We start from the raw sequence: 21,501 nt of genomic DNA on the forward strand, positions 1-21,501 counted from the left end.
CTGTATAACTCTAAAGCTTTGGAATCAGTTTGGAAACTACCACACTGATTTCCTATTCCACACTGATTTCACACAGCACTTTAAAAAAACCAAAATCACAGCAATTGAGGAAAACCTAGCTTCATAAATACACAACATCCCTGAAAGGAATGTAGCTCCACCTAACCCTGAAACTGTAACTACCTTGAGCTAGTAGTCTGAATGGTGACTACAGGAAGTGCAGATAATGCTGTGCATCCCTCAAAAACAAAATATCCTGATGTGGCCCTGTGAATTCACTTTGGTATCCCAGGTTGCCTCAGATTTAAGCACTCAATTTGTGAACCGCACATTTAGACTGATCCTAATTAGTGCCAACAGTGAAGTTTAACTGTAAATTTGTCCTTCATGTTTTGATGTATAAGTTTAACACAGCATAAAACTGATTAATGATACTCTTTAACAACCAGAATGTGATAGTATGCTATGCAATATTGAAGAACACTTTCATAACCTCAAAAATTTTAAGGTTTGTTGGCATTAATATTTATAAGAAAATTAAAGGATTCTGGAAAGTCTGTGTAACAAAAATATGTCATATTCACATGGTTCATAAAAAAGAAGCCTTTGTAGGTGATGTCAGAGAAAATGATGGAGTAAGAAGGTCCTCATGTGGTACAGATCAGATCACACAGTATCTAGTATCTAGGATGGACATAATTGCAGAATAAAGTATATTCCTTTAATAAATCTGGCCTTGTGAAATTGTTTTTTAAAAAGATATATGTAATGAATCCTAAAAAAAAAAAAGTACAAAGACAGTCTCTTCACGGAAACAGAAAAAGAAACTGACAGAAACTTTCAGAACTGAGTTTATCAGAACTCTGGAAAACATTCAAAGGTTTACTACAAATAAGCAAATGTTTAATCAAAATCCAAAAAGCAAGGGACACTCCGGAGAGCTCTGTGGAGTTTTCACTTACCTTTGCCTCATCCCTCCCTTAACTCCCAATACCTTGGGGGCAGTATTGAAGATGGAAGCCTGCTGTAAGGAGGGAGCAGAGAAGATCTTTTTCTCAAATAATTGTGGTCACTTGCTTTGACCTGTCTGAGGGCTCCCTAAAATACTAACACCAACAGCTTGCCATTATTTCAGGTAACTAGAAAATCTTTGGCTGGGCGCGGTGGCTCACGCCTGTAATCCCAGCATTCTGGGAGACCAAGGCGGGTGGATCACAAGGTCAGGAGATCGAGACCATCCTGGCTAACATGGTGAAACCGCCCCCACCCCCGTCTCTACTAAAAATACAAAAAATTAGCTAGACGTGGTGGTGGGCGCCTGTAGTCCCAGCTACTCTGGAGGCTGAGGCAGGAGAATGGTGTGAATCCAGGAGGCGGAGCTTGCAGTGAGCGGAGATCACGCCACTGCACTCCAGCCTGGGTAACAAAGCGAGACTCTGTCTCAAAAAAAAAAAAAAAGAAAATCTTTGAAGGCAGAGAAACAGCTAAGTGGAGGGCATCTGTCAAAAACAATGGAAGGCAAATGAACCAGTCTCTGCAAACTAAGGAAAAAGAGGATCAGTTGGGGTAAACAATAGAAAAGCCAAAGAAACTGGGAGGAAAAGCTAGCAGAGGAAATGCTTTGGAGAATAAAAGACTTTGCAATGCTTCTACATATTATTGGGAAACTAGAAGGCTAGGTGCAAGCAAGAGGCATCCTCGGAAGAGATCTGAGAACACCCTAAGCTCTAACCTATGGTTGACTCTCAAGCTCTGCACAAAGCAAATGCAGAGTTGTAAAGTGTCTGGGTGAGTGCTCAAGCACAGGGCCCAGCTGCAAAGACTAGGCAATCTTTTCTTCTTCAGGAATTAAAGGAAATGTCTGTTGAAACACCAGATGACTATATAGTAAACCAAAAAGTATCTGAGACAGGTCTCAATTTAGAAGTTTATTTTGCCAAGATTAAGGATATACGTGACACAGCCTCAGGAGGTCCTGACAACACGTGCCCAAGGTGGTTGGGTTACAGCTTGGTTTTGTACATTTTAGGGAGACATAAGCCATCTATCAATACATGTAAAATGTACATTAGTTGGGTCCAGAAAAGACGGACAACTCGAAGTAGGGATTTTCAGGTCACAGGTGGATTCAAAGATCTTCTGATTGGCAATTGGTAGGAAGAGTTTATCTAAAGACCTGGAATCAATACAAGGGAGTATTGTAAGAGTGCTGTTAAGATAAGGGGTTGTGGAGACCCAGGTTCTCATTTTGTAGATGAAACCTCCAGATAGCAGGCTTCAGAAAGAAGAGACTGTAAATGTTTCTTATCTACTGAAAGAGTCTGTTCAGTCAGTCTTAAGGTCTCTGTTTTGATGTTAATGCTGGTCTGCAGTACCTGAATTCCAAAGGGAGGAAGGCATAATGACGCATGTCCAAACCACCCATTCCCAGCACGACCTGAACTAGTGTTTCAGGTTTACTATAGAATGCCATTGGCTGAGAGGAGGGGTCCATTCATTTGGTTGGGTGGCTTAGAATTTTATTTTGGTTTACAATATATTAATGAAATAGACACCTCAGGGGTAATACATGAGAAAGAATAGTCTCTATGAAATAGATTATAAAAGTTACTAGGCAAACAACTACATTCAACATATAGCAGAAAAACGAAATCTTTGGAAAGAGTAAAATCTGCTTTGTGAGTAAGTATACTAAGGAAATGAAGTACTTGAATTATGAAGCAAGCACAGTAACAGAATACGGTCAGTTCACAGAAAAAAGAAATTAACAGAAACTGACCCTGGGGAAGTCAAGACATGTTGGACTTACTAAATTAAGATGCTCAAAAATCTAAAAGAAACCATGGACAAATATCTAGGGGAAACAAGAAAAGTGATGTGTCAACAAATAGAGAACATCAATATAGATTTAAAAATTATAAAAAAGAACCAAACAGAAATTCTGGAATTGAAAAGTGTAACAAAAATGAAAAAATTTGCTAGAGAGGTTCGATAAAAGATTTGAGCAGGCAGAAGAAAAAGTGACCCAATTTGAAGGCAGATCAATTGCACTTGTCTAGTCTTAAGAGCAGAAAGAAAAAATAATGAAGAAAATCAGAGTCTAAGAGAAATACCATAAAGCACACCAATGTAGGCAAAAATCAAAGTCTCAGAAGGAGAAGAAAGAACATTTGAAGAAATGATTGGAAACTTCCCAAATCTGATGAAAGACAAGAACCTACACATCAAGCTCAAAGAATCTAAGTAGAATAAATTCAAAAAGATCCACTCTAAGACACATTATAATTAAACTGTGAAAAAACAAAGAAAAGCTTGAAAGCAACAAGACAAAAATAATTCATCACTTACAAGGGATCCTCAGTAACATTAACAGTGGATTTCTCATCACAAAACATAAAGGCCTGGAGGAAGCAGGAGGACTTTTTTTTTTTTCTTAAGACGGAGTCTTACTCTGTCACCCAGGCTGGAGTGCAGTGGCATGATCTCGGCTCACTGCAACCTCCGCCTCCCACGTTCAAACGATTCTCCTGCCCCAGCCTCCTGAGTTACTGGGATTACAGGCATGCGCCATCATGCCTGGCTAATTTTTGTATTCTTAGTATAGATGGGGTTTCACCATGCTGGCCAGGCTGGTCTCAAACTCCTGACCTCAAGTGATCCACCCGTCTCGGCCTCCTGAAGTGCTGGGATTATAGGTGTGAGCCACTGTGCCTAGTTGGACATTTTTTTAAGTGCTGGAAAAAAACAAAATTGCCAGCCAAGAATTCTATATATATAGCAAACTATCATTCAAAAAAAGAAAATAAAGAGATTCCTAGATAACAAAAGCTAAGGGAGGTAGACACTAGGAGACCTGCCCATAAGAAATGCTAAAGAAGCCTTTTAGATTGAAATGAAGGATGGGGGAAGTGACGGGTGGGGAGGGGGGGCGGGGCGGTGTCAGGGAGAGCAAGGGGGAGGGGTGAGGGGGGAGGAAGGAGGGAGGGAGAGAGAAAGGAAAAAAGGAAGACAAACGCAGGTAAAATTAACTACATAAGTAAATACAGAAGCCAGTATTTTTTTTTTTTTTTTTTTGAGACGGAGTCTCGCTCTATCGCCCAGGCTGGAGTGCAGTGGCACGATCTCAGCTCGCTGCCAGCTCCGCCTCCCAGGTTCACGCCATTCTCCTGCCTCAGCCTCCTGAGTAGCTGGGACTACAGGGGCCTGCCACCACGCCTGGCTAATTTTTTTTTGTATTTTTAGTAGAGATGAGGTTTCACCATGTTAGCCAGGATGGTCTCGATCTTCTGACCTCATGATCCACCCGCCTCGGCCTCCCAAAGTGCTGAGATTACAGGCGTGAGCCACTGCGCCTGGCCAGAAGCCAATATTTCTGTATTTTAAGTAACTCTTCTTTTTGTTTCCTTTATGATTTAAAAGACTAATGCATAAAACAATATTTATAGCCTATGTTAATGGGTATATGGTGCATAAAGAGAGTTTGTGACAATATAACAAGGGCACAGTCAAAGAGTTTTGTAGGCAACTAAAGATAAGATTATAATAAATTTAGGACATTAGTTATAATCATTGGGGTAATCACTAAGAAAATAATAAACCTGCACATGGATGTTTATAACAGCTTGATACATAACTGCCAAAACCTGGAAGCAACCAAAAAGCCCTTCGGTAAATGAATGAATAAATAAATTATGGTACATCCACACAATAGAGTATTATTCAGCACAAAACCAAAAATGAGCTATCAAAGCATGGAAAGACATAGAGGAAACTTAAATGCATATTACTAAGTGAAAGAAACCAATGTGAAAAGGCTACATACTGTTAAGATTCCAACTGTGTGACCATTCTGGAAAAGGCAAAACTACGGAGGAAGTGAGGTGAGTGGTTGCGAGGAGTTCAAGATTTAGTGAAAGACCAGGCGTAAGTAGCTCATGCCTGTAATCCTAGCACTTTGGGAGGCCAAGGTGGACAGATCGCTAGAGCCCAGGAGTTGAAGACCAGCCTGGGCAACACAGAGAAACCCCATCTCTACAAAAAAAATAAAATAAGCTGAGCGTGGTGGTGTGCACCTGTACTCCCAGCTACTAGGGAGGCTGAGGTGGGAGAATATATATATCTATCTATCTCATAAAAGGGAGCAAGAAGGAAATAAGAAAAGTAAGAATAGAGGCTGGGCATAGTGGCTCACGCCTATAATCCCAACACTTTGGTAGTCTGAGGTGGGAAGATGACTTGAGGCCGGGAGTTTGAGACGAGCCTGAGCAACACAGTGAGACGCCATTGCTAGCAAAAAACTAAAAATTAGCTAGGTGTGGTGGCACGTTCCCGTACTCCTAGCTACTCAGGAGGTTGAGGCAGGAGGATTGCTTGAGCCCAGATGTTTGAGGTTACAGTGAGCTATGATCATACCACTGTACTCCAGCCTGGGCAACAGACAGAGATCCTGTCTCAAAAATAAGTAAATAAAAACAGAGTAGAAAAATTCAATCAAAACCAAAAGAAGGTAGTACTAGAACTCAGAGAAAAAAAGATAAACACTTGCATAAAAAAAAAACCCGCAAAATGACAGAAATAAGCCCTTTTGTTGTATATAATTTGGCTGGTTTTTGTCCCTGGTTTCTGGAAGACAGCCTCTAAGTCTAAACCTTTGGAATTTCCCCCAGTGATAGGCGTGCCTTTGTTATTCATAGTGGATACCTTAGACCACACCTGGTAAGGTGACTCATGGTGGGCCTCTAGACAGTTTCAGGATGGGGGCTGGCCATGCCAGAAAGAATGATCATATCTTCAGGAGGTTGAGGCTTTGAGCCACATTATCAGTCTGACCTCCTGACCTAGGGAGGGGCACAAGGCTGGAGATTGAATTCAATCATGTGGCCAATGATTCACTCAATCACACCTATGTTAACAAAGCCCCAATGAAAATTCTGCACACCCAATGCTCAAGTGAACTTCCTGGTTGGTGACAGACATTGATGTGTTAGGAGGGTGATATATCCTAAGGACACATAAGGTTTGTGTTTGAGATCCTCTCAGATCTCCCCCTTTATGTTTATTTTCTTTTCGCTGCAGTGACCCATGAAGGTCCTAATTTGTATCCTTTATAATAAAAACGTAATCCTAAGTATAGTGCTTCCCTGAGTTCTATGATTTGTTCCTGCAAATTACTGAGCTGAGATGCTAGTAGAAATCCTGGAATCTGTAGACAGTTGGTCAGGAGTGCATGTAGCCTTGGAAACTCTAAATTTGCTGCTTGCTTATGAAGTGATGGCAGTTTTGTGGGGGGACTGTGCTATAAACCTATTAAATTTAACCTACCTCTCAGTAGTTACCACCAGGATTATTACATCCTGTCGGTAATTACTTTAAATGTTTCTCTCTCTTTCTTTCTTAGAGGCGGAGTCTTGCTGTGTCACCCAGGCTGGAGTGCAGTGGTGGAATCACGACTCACTGTAGCCTCAAACTCCTGGGCTCATGCAATTCTCCTGCCTCTGCCTCCCAAGTAGCTGGGACTACAGGTGCATGCAACCTCACCTGGATAACTGTCTTAAACTATTAAATAAACAGCAAACACTGGTCAGATGTGGAGGCACACACCAGTAATCACAGCACTCTGGGAGCCCAAGGCAGGCAGATCACTTGAGGCCAGGAGTTTGAAACCAGTGTGGCCATCATGGTAAAACCCCGTCTCTACTAAAAATACAGAAATTAGCCAGGTGCAGTGGCACATGCAGATCACTTGAGGCCAGGAGTTTGACACCAGTATGGCCATCATGGTGAAACCCTGTCTCTACTAAAGATACAAAAACTAGCCAGGTGCAGTAGCACATGCCTGTAATCCCAGCTACTCTGGAGGCTGAGACACAAGAATTGCTTGAACCTGGGAGTGGGAGGCTGCAATGAGAGTGAGACTCTGTCTCAATAAAAATGAATTAAAAAAAAAAAGACTGACAGAATGGATCTTATAAAACAGAATACAATAATATATAATCTAAAAGAGACTCATTTGAACCCATAGACAAAACCAAAACAAAGTAGGGGTAGCTGTTATAAAATCAGACAAAACAGATTTTAAATTAAATATTGTTACAGGAGACAAAGAAAGACATTATAAAGGAGTTAAGGTAAAGGTAAAGGAGTCAATCCATCTAGAAGATATAAAAATTGTAAACATACATGAACCTAGCAAAACAGCCCACAATATAGGAAACAAAAATTTACATAACTGAAGGGAGAAATACAGACAGTTCTACAGACATAGTTAGATATATTACCATACTTCCAATAATGGACCTATTAGAACATGATCAAAGAAGAATGAAAAAAAATAATAACTGTTGGTGAGGATCTGGAGATCCTGAAACCCACTTTATACATTACTGTTAGAAGTATAAAATAATGTAAATGCTGAGAAGAACAGTTTGACAGTTCCTCAAAATCTTAGATATAGCTACCATATGACCTAGCAATTATATTCCTAGGAATATACCCCCAAATTGAAAACAGATGTTCAAGCAAAAACCTGCACATAAATGTTCATAGCAGCCTACTCACAACAGTCAAAAGGTAAAAAGAACTCATATGCTCTGACAAATAGGTCAATCAAATATAGTATAGGTTGAGTATTCCTTATCTGAAATCCTTGGGACCAGAAGTATCTCAGATTTTGGAATGTTTATATTATATTATACTTACTGGTTAAGCATCCCTAATCTGGAAATCTGAAATCCCAAATCCAAAATGCTCCAAATAGAATTTCCTTTGAGCATCATGTTGGGTGCACAAAAAGTTTCGAATTTTAGAATATTCCCACAAGCGGAATACTATTCAGACATTAAAAGTGAGTGAAGTACTCATACATACTACAACATGAATGAACCTTGACAACAATATGCTAAGTAAAAGAAGCCAGGCAAAAAAGGTTACAAATTATATAATTTCTATCATATGACATATCTAGAATAGACAAATCTGTAGAGACAGACATTAGTAGTTGCTAGCAGCTGGGAGGAAGGGGGAATGGGGAGTGACTGCTTAATAGGTATGCGTTTCCTTTTGGGGTGATGAAAATGCTTTGAAACTAGGTAGTGGTGATGGTCACACAATATTGTGAATATAGCAAATGCTTCCAAATTGAATAAAATTAAAATGGTTAATACAACAAATTTTATTCTATGTGTATCTTATCATAATTTAAAAAATCTATGCACAGGTTTTTCTTTCAATTATTAAATCAGAACCAGTTATAGACAAAAATACACACAAAAAACAATGGCTATACACTACATACCTGTTAATGCTGCTGGTTTGGATAGTGTACTATATTGATTTTGCGTAGATATCATACTTTGACGTGGACTTAGTGTTGGTGATGCAGCAACAAGTGAAAGTTCTTCAATAATAATCCTGCTTTTGGGATGATTCTTGGGGAGTTCATTTAATCTTTGCTCTAATGAATACTTTAAAAGGTCCAACTTCTGACTTGATTCATTAAATCTTGCTTGAGCCTTGCACAGGGAAAAGACAATTGTTGTCATTTAAATAATCACATACTTTGAATAATGTATTTATTAAACCAAATAAAAATTTTTATTTAAAATTACTTCTGAAAGTGCTTTTCTGTCTGTTACTTTTCCTGAGCCAAGTAATTTCATTACATTCTTTGCACCTTCTGCTACTGCAAACTCTATCCTAAAATGATGCCTTAATTCTTCCATCCGAAGTTCAAGAGGACTTATCACAGGTTTTGCTAGAAGGGAAAAAAAAATTTTAATTGCACCATTTATCTGACTTTCCAATTTGCAGTGATTAAAATCATGAAAAGAAATGAATTCCTATAACATTACAATAACTTAGGCCTTACATCAATAAACACTGAAATAAAAATATTTGATATGATATTGAAATTCAGAGCCTTTCATTTTTGTCATTACACATCTAAATTACAAATCTGAAAAAAAGATTTTAGAGCTGAAAGATATCCAAATATTGTAACATGGGGAGACCGAAAGTTTCTACTCCTACTCTTAGCAACTAGCTGTAAAGATTTCTTCTGGAATTAAAAAATAAATAAAACAAAACAAAAAAAACAAAAGAAAACAAAGCCATACTCTTAAACAGGTAACAGATTTTTTTTTTAAATGAAGACTGATTGTAAGTATTTGATAATCTATTTAAATGAAGAGATACATTCTAGATCAATATCTTCTTGAAACATAAGGGCCAAATATCTAAAAGCATCTATCCAAGTGAAGAGTCTAAAACTCAAGATTAAAAAAAAAAAATAGTAATAGTAATGCTTCCTCCCTCTTAAGTTTGAACCACTGCCCTGTTCCTGCATAAGATTATTTAGCACCATTATGCTCATAAGAAGGAGGACAATTTATTCCATCACCATTATCAAAAGCCAATTCATTAGTCTGGACTGCCTGAAGAATCTGCATTCGTATGACTTCTATTTTTGTCTTGCTGTCCTGGAGCAGTTGCTGAGCTGTACCATGGAGTTTCCGATCCTATTAAAAAAATAAGTTTGAAAAATTAAGCAAATAAAGGGAAAAATGAAACATTTTCCTATCTTCTAAACAGATCAAGTGATATATCAGCAAGTGAAAAACAGAGTTAAAAGAATGCTGTTGGCGCTATAGTATATCTTATAGATACATTTACTAAAAAAGAGCCATCAAACTTACAGGGTGATAATTGTGAAAAACAATACCATTAGTTAAGACAATTTGGAAGAAAAGGAAATCTTATTATGGCTGTGTATTTTTAAAATTTATTTTTTATTGTATATACTTGCAGTGTACATGATGTTTTGGTATGCATACATATAGTGAAATGATTATTACAGGCAAACAAATTTACTGACCCATCACCTTCTACAGTTACCCCTTTTCATGTGTATGTTTATGTGTACCTAAAATTTACTCTCTTAGCATATTTTCAGTATATAATATTAACTATAGTTCACGCTATGTATTAGACCTCTGGACTTATTCATCCTACCTAACTCTAAGTATGTACCTTTTGACCAACTTCTCCCCATTTCTTCTTCCTCCCTGTTGCTGGTAACTGTATTCTACTCTCTGTTTCTATTTATTCAGCTTTTTTTGGATTCCACAGGTAAGTGAGATCATACAGTATTTTTCTTCCTGTGTCTGACTTATTTCACTTTGCATAATGTCCTCTGGGCTCACCCATGTTGTCATATATGGCAGTATTCCCTTTTTTAAGGCTGAACAATATTTCATTGTGTATATACATATATATACACACACCGCACAATCCATTTATCTGCTAACAGATACTGTAGGTTTGAATCTTATTACTATCTTTTAGAAAATCAAAATCCAAATTCACATTTGTAATTTTCTTATTTTTGCTTTACACAAAACAAAGAATTTTCCTTTACTATGATCAATAACTCTAAGACTCAGAAACATAGTATGAAATAAATGCCTCCATGATTAAACCTAAAATAAAAACCTAATCACAGATAGCAATTGTGTTCCAATTAATTATGCTAAGAAAGGTAGAAAACAGCATTTGTCAACCCTGGTGACAATGAGAAAGGTTCCTAGAAACACTTTAATGTCAAAAAATGAGACCTTCTTAATAAAGCTGGAGAACACTTCTGTCATATCTTAATATTTCAAAAAAAAGCTCTGAATTAAGTGAAATAATGTTAATGCCTGATATGGTTTGGATGTTTGTCCCTCTAAATCTCATTTTGAAATGTAATTCCTCAGTGTCTGAAGCGAGGCCTACTGGAAGGTATTTGGGTCACGGGGACAGATCCCTCATGAATAGTTTGGTGCCACCCTCACAGTATGAGTAAGTTCTCATTCTATGAGTTCACGCTGGTTGTTGAGCTGTTTGTTCAAAAGAGCCTGGCACTTCCTCCTCTCTCTCTTGCTCCCTCTCACCAGATGACAAGCTGGCTGCCGTTCATCTTCCATCATGACTGTAAGCTTCCTGAGGCCCTCAACAGAAGCACATGCCAGCACCATCCTTCTTATATAGTCTGCAGTACTGTGAGCCAAAAATAAACCTTTTTCTTTATAAATTACTCAGCCTCAGATATTCCTTTACAGCAACACAAATAAATCAATGCAATAGCATACCTCTGCTTAGTTCCAGTAACACTGAATGTGAGTGACAGAAGGAATTATATGCCAAATAATGACCTATTCGAAGATGTCAATGTCCTAAGCCTCAGAATCTTGTTGGTAAGTTACGTTACATGGCAAAGGAGATTTAAGGTAGCAAATGGAATTAAGGTTGTTAATCATTTGACCTTAAAATACAGAGATTGTCCTTGATTTCCAGATAGGCCCAATGTAATCACAAGGGTCCTTAAGTGTAGAAAAGGGAGGAAGAAGAGGTCAGAGTGATGGGATGTGAGAAAAACTGGACCTGCTATTGCTAGCTTAGAAGACAAAGGAAGAGAGTCAGGAGCCAAGAAGTGTGAGTAGCCTCCAGCAGCTGGAAAAAACAGGGAAACATTCTGCCCTACATCCTCCAGAAGGGAATGCAGTCCTGCCAACACCTTGATTTAAGCTAAGATTCACTTCAGACAAAATAACTACAAAATTATAACATAATAAATTTCTGTTGTTTTATGCCACTAAATTTGTGATAATTTGTTACAGCAACTGTAGAAAACTAAGAAATTTTAAAAAGAAATATCAGAAGTTAATGCCACTTCCTGTTTTTAGAGTTGCATTAGTTGTTAAAGACTGGTATCCATCCATACATACACACACAAACTGATTAAGCATCAAGTTAGAAAGCACTTATTCATAAGAAAGGAGAAGCTTTGCATATTATTTAAGGATCTCTATTTTTAATCACTAAGGCAATCAGTACTAATTTGGAAATAAAATAGCACACAATCAACCTGTATTCTCCTGGAGATTCATGTCTCTTAGAACCCAAGAGACACGCTTGATGACGGCAGTATTATTTCAATAAATCAAACACACACTATATGACACTGAATAAAGAAGAAAGAGATTGGAGATAAGGGGAATAAAAGTGAGCTGAAATATACTCTGCTGAATACCAAACTCAGGTTAATATACCATGGAGGAAAAAATAATTGCATATTTATGAAATTTATAAATTTTTCTTTTATTTCTTTTGTATTCCCAAAGTCAGTCATTTAGCAAATAGCTTCTGGCCAGACTGCTGCATAATGACATTTAGGTCAACAACGGACTACATATACCTATGTTTAGATATATTTAGATATGCAAGTACTTACCATTGTGTTACAATTGCCTACAGTATTCAGTATAGTTACATGCTGTTACTACAGCCTAGGTGCAATAGGCTATACCATGTAGCCTAGTACCATCTAGGTTTGTGTAAGTACACTCTATGATATCCGCACAATGATGAAATCACCCACTGATGATTTTTTCAGAATGTATCCCTGTTGTAATGCAATGCATGAATGAATTTCTTTGAGATCAGACTAGAGTAAAAGTATTCCAAAGCTCATAATTTAATGGGACAAATGTATTTTGCAGTCAGGCTTGAGCCCAAATCTTATTATATATAATCTTGGACACTTTACCTATTTTCTGAAAACCTTAGGTTTCTTGCATAAACTATGTAAATTGTGATACCATTCTCTTAAATATAAAACTTTTGTAAGCATTAAACTAAAATTATCTTGCCTAGCACGTAATTGGCATTAAAATGTTCTCTTTTAGGACAATAAAAATAATGATTAAGTGTCTTATTCCAATGAAGTTCTAATGTAAATGTATAAATATTAAGTAAACCATATAATATTACTCTCTTCAATTAAGCTACTTCTTTTATTATTTTATTGTCATGCAAAATGAAGTAGTTCCATCATTTTACTTCTTTGGAAATACTCCTTTCTTCACTATTTCAATTCAACATGCAAGAAACAGCACTTGTATTTTATTTTAAAAATAGGTGAATTTTCCGACAGAAATTTCTGGAGGATCTGCAGGATGTCAAAGTATGATGAAACTTTTAAAATGGATTTTGGATATTATCTATCACAGGCAATATACAGTTATTACATATCAGTTTTATGTTTTCAGGCATTCAATGGAATTTTTATTAAGCACATAATATGTACAAGGGAAGAGATAAGGCTGGAGTACATGGACTGGTTTACATATTGGAGAAATCTGACTTTTATGTTGATACAAATTTTGGGAAAGTTTTTACATATATTAGGTTGAACTACATGAAAATGCCAATGTCTGATTTTGAACTAAAAAAACAGCAATTTTATATGGCTCAACCTAACAGACTAAAGTAATGAACTATTAGTAATTGGCACTCTATAATGCTGGTAATTGTATTTGGAATAAATATTTTACAATTATAAGAATAACTAAAAAATTATACTACTTTCAAATTATGTTTTTTATTTTACAAAAAAATAACACTTTGTTTTGCAAGCTATAGTGGGACATTACAACACATTACATCACACAGAAAACTTTCAAATAAGCCAATCATTGTTCTTATTAGTACCATCTAGGTAATAAATAGGCCAATCATTCTTATTTTTTTCATCATGTATTTATGTTAAAGTAACATATAGGAAGTAAGCCATAAATTACATGCCAGACCCAGTGAAAACACAAATATTAATCAATCAGAATGTTATCCTATGAAGCTTATAATTTGCTAGAAGACATATAAATGATTATTATATGCACTAGGAAGTTAAAAGTAGCTGAAGAAAATTCCAAAGAAATGTGAAATCAGGCCAGGGATGGTGGCTCATGCCTGTAATCCCAGCACTTTGGGAGGCCGAGGCTGGGGGATCATCTAAGGTCAGGAGTTCGAGACCAGCCCGGCCAACATGGTGAAACCCTTCCTCTACCAAAAATACAAAAAATTACCCAGGCATGGTAGTGCCCACCTGTAATCCCAGCTACTCAGGAGGCTGAGGCACGAGAATCACTTGAACCTGGGAGGTGGAGGCTGCAGTGAGCCAAGATTACACCACTGCACTCCAGCCTGGGTGACAACCTGGGCGACAGAGTGAGACCCTGTCTCCAAAAACAAACAAACAAAAAAGTGGAATCAATTTTAGTTAAGGGAATCCAGAAAGGTTTCCCGAGTCATTATAATAAATAAGTCTGGAATATGTCAAGACTGGAGAATTTCTCATGTTAAGTTCTTTTACAACGACGACGACGACGACGACGACGACGACGACAACAACAACAACACTTCCACTACAACAACAACTTAACCACTTCCACTAAAGAACTCAAGGGTACTTTTGGAAGTAACTTGATTGTCGTGGTGGTATCACACATGCATACATATGTATAGAAACATCCAAATTAATTGAAATGTATAACTAAATATGTGCAACTTTTTTCTATATCAATTAGATCTCAAAGCTTAAACAGGCAATACTGGAGGATTGGCGGTTGGGGGGACCTGGAGGGACAGTCTGGTATATCCATATGTGGAGGCTTGGGGAACACTTAAAACCGATGCAAGATGCTAGTAAGAACCCCAAATTTTAATTAATACCTTGGTTTACTGCCTGAATATATAAACAGGAGACATGTCTTTTTTTTTTTTTTTGAGATGAAGTCTCAAAAACTCCTGGGTTCAAGTGATTCTATAAACAGGAGACAAGGCTGGGCACGGTAGCTCACGCCTGTAATCCTAGCACTTTGGGAGGGCCAGGCGGGCGGATCACTTGAGGTCAGGAGCTCAAGACCAGCCTGGCCAACATGGCGAAACCCCATCTCTACTAGCAATACAAAAAAGTAGCCAGGCATAGTGGTGTGTGCCTTTAATTCCAGCTACACAGGAGGCAGGCTGAGGCAGAAGAATTGCTTGAATTTGGGAGGCGGAGGTTGCAGTGAGCCTATTGCGCCACTGCACTTGAGCCTAGGCGACAGAGCGAGACTCTGTCTCAAAAACAAAACAAAACAAAACAAAACAACAATAACAACAAACAGGAGGCATGTCTTTAACATGTCTTATCAAGCCCCCAGAGATCATTCCAAAGGACAAAACAAAAACAAACACAACCAATGATGCTGCTTAAAGCCACACTACCAAATAAAGAAATGGCAAGCTATACTACTTATGTAACGGGGTAAAATAACTGCATCCCATTCCTCAGATCCTTGTGCTGACAATAAAAATAGTCATAAAAGGGATAATATGAAAATAATTATAGTACACACAGGTATGAAATAAGAAAAAGAACAATGTGTAAATTATGGGCCAGAGGAAGATAAACGGCCACAAATGGGCAGTGAAGCGGTATCCATTGTTTTAACAGATACTTATTGAGTATTTGTAGCAAACTATTTCAATGTAGTATTGTTTCAGGTATTGAAGATAGGGTGATAACCAAGATAATGTCTCTGCCTGCATGAAATTTATATTCTAATGCTGGAAACTGATGATAAATTGATCACATAAATTGTAATTTAAGGTGGTGGTAATGCAATGAAGGGTTAAGAAGAGACAGAGGTTGCTATTTATCTTAGGATAGTAGTGAAGAGCTTGCTGAGGTGGTAGCATCCAAGTAGATGACTTAATGAATGAGAAAGCCACAAAAGTACTTGGGAGAATAGATACCTAGGCAAAGATACAGCAAGTGCAAAAGCCCTGAGGTAAGAGTGTGCTTGCTATGTTTAAGGGATAGAAAAGAAGCTAGAGTAGCTAGAGTGTAATGAGAGAGGAAGGTGTTTTAGAAGACGAGATCAGAAGCTATAGATTTCCAGAGTCAGAATAAGAATTTTGGATTTTGTCCTAAGTATGAGGGAAAACCATTGGAGGGTTTTGAAGCAGGAGGGTGAAAATATCTGACAAATTTAAAAAGGACAGCTCTGATTATAACATGCACAAGGGTAATAATTTAATCATGTAGAATCCAATAACCAGAGTTCTGCTGACAATTTTTACTGCCAAACTGAATTAATCATCCCTGTCCCTAAATTTGCTCCCCCTCATGAATTCTCTATCATTATAAAGGGCACCATAATTCATCAGTCTATCCATATAACCGATCTAAGAATAATCTTTGACTCTGCCTCCTTCCTCATATCCAAGATACCAAAAGTATGACTCTTATCTTCACTGTTTTCACTGCTGTTACAAGAGAAAGGAAGCTATTTAACCTGGACTACTGCAAAAAACTACTTAAACTTACTGCTTGCATAAATGACCTTCTTTAATTCTTTAAGTCTGAGGAGGATGGATGTGAACTTTCTTTTTTCTTTTTTTTTTTTTTGAGATGGAGTTTTGCTTTTGTTGCCCAGGCTGGAGTGCAATGGCACGATCTTGGCTCACCACAACCTCTGCCTCCCAGGTTCAAGTGATTCTCTTGCCTCAGTCTCCCAAGTAGCTGGGATTACAGTCATGCACCACCATGCCCAGCTAATTTTGTATTTTTAGTAGAGACAGGATTTCTCCATGTTGGTCAGGCTGGTCTCTAACTCCCGACCTCAGCTGATCCACCTGCCTCGGCCTTCCAAAGTGCTGGGATTACAGGCGTGAGTCACCACACGTGGCCGGATGGATGTGAACTTTCTAAACTTGAAATCTGATTGTGTCTTTTCCCTGCTAAAAGGAGCTCCCTGCTTTCAGCAGCTCCATCTATCTTTTAAGGTAATCACAACTGCTTAATTCTGTGCAAATACCATATAACCTGGCTTGTCTTTCAGTTATGTTATACCTCTCACTATGCCTCACCCACTTAAAACTCCACTGGTGGGGAAGGGAAAGAAGCCCTACTGGAATCACCTGGAGAACTTTTCCCAAACAAAATGAATGTCTTTCTGGAGATTCAGATTTGTTTCCCTATGGCTTTTAATTGAAAATGACTACTAGAGTTGACAACTCTTACTATCAGAAGTACATTCTACCTACCCTCAGATGTCAGGTAAGAAATACACTAAGAACTTGTACTATAGCCACACCAAATCACTTTCATTCCTTAGAACAAGCCAGGCTATTCCACAGTTCCTTACTGTGTATATACTGCATTCACCCACAACACCATCCCTAAAAAGTAATTTTTTATTAAATGCCAAATCATTTTTCAAATATCATACTAAAACTTAAAAGATTTTATTGGCAGTTAAATGATTATTCTCCATTGTGCTTCCAAAGTCAGTCAAACAAATCACTATTACACACTTTAACTATTTACATGTGATATATCTCCTTTTAAGATAGTGGGATTAAAAGCAGGATATTATATATTGAGTACCTGCTATGTAATAAGGCACCATCTTTATTACACTTATACCCCAGAGCCGAGCATAATGGCTATCAAACTTTTAACAAAATCCTTAATGAATAAATTAATATTCGACATAATTTCAATTTATAATTTTCCCTAATCTAAAACGATGTACTCTGACCCTCTGAGAAGTTTAAAGATGAAAAATAAAAACAGTTAAGGTGGAATCTAGACAGAAATAACTGGCAGGCCTATCTCAGAGGCAATAGTAGTTGCAAATAGGCTTTCGACCTCCATTTGAGTCTTCCTCAAATTAATAAATCTAATTAAAAATAAAAAGCTATGCAAAATTGACATATTTGTTTTAACAGGATGCTCACAGCCTTGTTCACTTTGGATCTGTGGTTGTTTTAGGTTATCTATTTGTTTTATTTTTAATATGTCCATAACTCTGTTCAACTTAGAGCAGTGGTTCGTAATCTTTTGTGGATTAAAGACCACTTTGAGAATAAGGTGTAACCTACAGCCCTTTCATCCATACAACTATCAACACACACACTTGCTTTTCCTATAACTTCAAAGGGTTCATAAACCCCTCAAACTAATCCATGCACCCCAGATTTAAAAACTTTACTCTACAGGGCAGTAGCTGGGTTAATTTAATTTAAAAATGCTCAGTATAATGTGCTAAAATCGCAGTTCCAGGAACAAAGTATTTACTTAAAAAAAAGGTCAAAATAACATTTTATAAAAATATAAAATCCCCAAAACTAAATGTCAGTGCTAAAAATAACAGCACAAAAAATAACTCTATCATCCGATAACAAATGTTCAAAGTTAGTGAAATAATATCCTATCAAATATCACATCATAAGTAAATAGGAACAAATACATTTCTCTAAAAGTAACAAAAAATTCTGTTGAAATATAACATAAAATCTAATGTTCATAATTAACCTTAAAACATTTATAGAAAGTACACATTTCTCTCTTTTTGGTAACTTCCCTAATGTCTTTTTTTTTTTTTTTTTAAAGAGACAGGGTCTCGCTATATTGACCAGGCTGGTTTCGAACTCCTGGCTTCAAGGAATCCTCCTGCCTCAGCCTCCCAGAATTCTAGGTATACAGGTGTGAGCCACCAGGCCTAGTCTCAAATTTCATTTGGGGTGAGTAGCTAGGATGCATGATTAAGAAAAAAAATATTTCCCTCTGATTTCAAATTCTTTCTAAACTGAAACAAAAAAAGAAATATGTAAGAACTTTTATTAAGAAATTATTTTAAAAATATCTACTAAAATAAAAAAATTGATTTCCAGAGATAAAAATATTTAAAATACATGAGTTGAAAGTAAAAAGGTACATTTTATAACTTTGTATCTTTCTCAGAATTTCTGGAAATTATTAAAACTATAGAACCTTAGGCTGAAGAGAACCTTGAGGATAATCTGGTTCAGTGGCTCACAACATTTTTTTTGCTGCATTATACCTAACAACAAGGACATGTTCTTATTACTAAGAATTGCTCCCCATAACACTGATTTTCAGTTAGGAGTTATATGCCCATACCAGATCTCCAAGAATGCACAGGTCTAGGCCAAGCAATTATTGATGACGCCAAAATGTCCCATCTTTTCATTGGCCCTCTCCCAAACACTTGGGAGAGTGGTCTATAATGTGGAAAACTCATTACAGACTAAATTCTTTTAGATAATTTCTTTTTAAATAATTTTAGATTTACGGAAAAGTTGCAGATATGGAAAGCTCCTGTGTATCCTTTACCCATAAGGTAAAATTTTTTATTAACTGGGTCTTGGTAGGAATAAACAATTTTTAAAATGTTACCTAAAAAAACAAAAAAAAACAACAACAAAGAAAAACATGTTTCCAAATTCTTTTATCCATTCTTTCAAATTCTGAGGTCAAAATGATTTCAGATGTCATAATACAGTGTTTAAACAGTGAAATTACCAGTTAAAAGCACAAAAATGTGAAAAAAACAGCACTAAACAGATCTGAAAAAGGATACTTTTTAGTGTACCATAGCTTAAGAAGGCAAAATCACCTTGTTCGACCTCAGCTGGAAACAAGCATGTCATATAATTCAAATTTCCCCTGCTCCATGCATGTACACAAATGACTGCCAAAGTGCCATGCCACCAGTACTGATGTTGGAGTTACTAATAAATTTTATTGAATAGGTAAATTTATAACTATGGAATCTGCAAATAATGACTGACTATATAGTTACATTTATTAACTACACTTACCTTTGAAGATCCATTTGAATACATCTGTATCATATTCTCTGCACCTTGTTTTACTTTAAGTTCTATATCCAATTGTTTTTGTAGGGCCTTCAATCTATTGTTGCTAGTAGAACAACGAGGGTCATTATTTGGAGTATCTGGAGTCCTTGGGCAATCTGTAAATAAAATATTGTTAAAATTACTTATTAGAATGAATTGCTGCTTAAAATTGGAAGTTAATATTTTTCAAATAAACAGAATTTTTCAAACTTTGAGATGAGCCTAAATGAAATCTCCTTATACTTATAGATAATCCATGAATTCAACCAATTCATGCAAAAAAAAAAAAAAAAAAAAAAAAAAAAAGTATCTGAGTTGCAAGACCACTTCCCAGGGTAGATTCCACTTAAAATATAAAAGTGATTATATTAAGTCTGAAACTCAATTAGATGATTGTCCGTGGTTTCTCCAACACTATTATTTTTAAGTCAACTTGACTAGTCTATCCAATAATTAAACTAAATTTCCTACTATAACCTCATTAGCTGGAGAATAAAGCATATTCAAACATGATAACAAATTCAATTAAGGTAATTCTTTTTAAAGAGAACTAAGGGTATCTGAAATACAGTGCTAGCAATGCTTCAAAAATATTGATCCACTGATATCAAACTGATGCAGGGCAGAAGGCGGTTACAGAGGGATGAAAAATTCAAGTCCATAGCCTCTCATAAAGGATACTGTGTTGCTTCTATTTAAAAAACAAAAATAAAACTTTACAGAATAACTTAGGGAGGAGTCCCTTCTCAATTTTCTCGGATAGTTTCCATAGGAATGGTACCACCTCTTCTTTGCACATCTGGCAGAATTTGGCTATGAACCCCTCTGGTTCTGGGCTTTTTTGGTTGGTAGGCTATTCAATTTTGGAGCTTGTTTTTGGTCAGTTCAGGGGTTCTATTTCTTCCTGGCTCAGTCTTGGGAGGTTGTATTTGTCCAGGAATTCATCCATTTCTTCTAGATTTTCTAGTTTATATGCACAGAGGTGTTCCTAATATTCTCTGAAGCAATTGCAACAAAAGTAAAAATTGACAAATGGGATCTAATTAAAGAGGTTCTACACAGCAAAAGAAACTATCAACAGAGTAAACAGACAACCTACAGAATGGCAGTAAAATATGTGCACAAACTACACATCTGACAAAGGTCTAATATCAGCATCCATGATGAACTTAACAAGGAAAAAATAACCCCACTGAAAAGTGGGCAAAGGACATGAACAGATACTTTTGAAAAGACATACATGTGGCCAACATGCACATTAAAAAAAGCTCAACATCACTGGTCATTAGAGAAATGCAACTCAAAATCACAATGAGATACTATCTGACACCAGTCAGAATGGCTTTTCTTTTTGAGACAGAGTCTTGCTCTGTCACCCAGCCTGGAGTGCAGTGGCGCCATCTTGGCTCACTGCAACCTCTGCCTCCCAGGTTCAAGCGATTCTCCTGCCTCAGCCTCCTGAATAGCTGGGATTACAGGCATACGCCACCATGCCTGGCTAATTTTTGTATTTTTAGTACAGGCAGAGTTTCACCATGTTGGTCAGGCTGCTCTTGAACTCCTGACCTCGTGATCTGTCCGCCTTGGCCTCCCAAAGTGCTGGGATTACAGGCGTAAGCCACTGCACCTGGCTCAGAATGGCTATTATTAAAAAGTCAAAAAATAACAGAGGCTAGCGAGAATGCAGGGAAAAAGCAATGCTTATACACTGTTGGTGGGAGTGTAAATTAGTTCAACCATTGTGGAAGACAGTGTGGAGATTCCGCAAAGACCAAAAGACAGAAATACCGTTCGACCCAGCAATCCCATTACTGGGTATATACCTAAAGCAATATAAATCGTTCTATCATAAAGACACATACATGTGTATATTCATTGTAGTACTATTCACAATAGCAAAGACATGGAATCAACCTAAATGCCCAGCAATGACAGACTGAATAAAGAAAATGTGATACACACACACACATG

At 37.0% G+C, this 21,501-nt stretch overlaps 1 protein-coding gene across 4 annotated transcripts in view; it reads right to left on the reverse strand.

Annotated features, from left to right (window-relative positions):
* Nucleotides 1-21,501, reverse strand: part of PKN2 (protein kinase N2) — a 153,091-nt gene that overhangs the window by 52,671 nt on the left and 78,919 nt on the right. For all 4 annotated transcript variants that reach the window (XM_055351707.2, XM_019026183.4, XM_055351708.2 and 1 more), the window contains exons 3-6: nucleotides 19,492-19,646; nucleotides 9,398-9,515; nucleotides 8,607-8,752; nucleotides 8,294-8,510 (exon numbers count right to left, since the gene is read on the reverse strand). In XM_055351707.2, the coding sequence (XP_055207682.1) occupies nucleotides 8,294-8,510; nucleotides 8,607-8,752; nucleotides 9,398-9,515; nucleotides 19,492-19,646 (636 nt within the window). The remainder of the gene's footprint in view (nucleotides 1-8,293; nucleotides 8,511-8,606; nucleotides 8,753-9,397; nucleotides 9,516-19,491; nucleotides 19,647-21,501) is intronic.

The sequence above is a fragment of the Gorilla gorilla genome, chromosome 1 (assembly GCF_029281585.2).
Source record: "Gorilla gorilla gorilla isolate KB3781 chromosome 1, NHGRI_mGorGor1-v2.1_pri, whole genome shotgun sequence".
Classification (NCBI taxonomy): domain Eukaryota; kingdom Metazoa; phylum Chordata; class Mammalia; order Primates; family Hominidae; genus Gorilla; species Gorilla gorilla.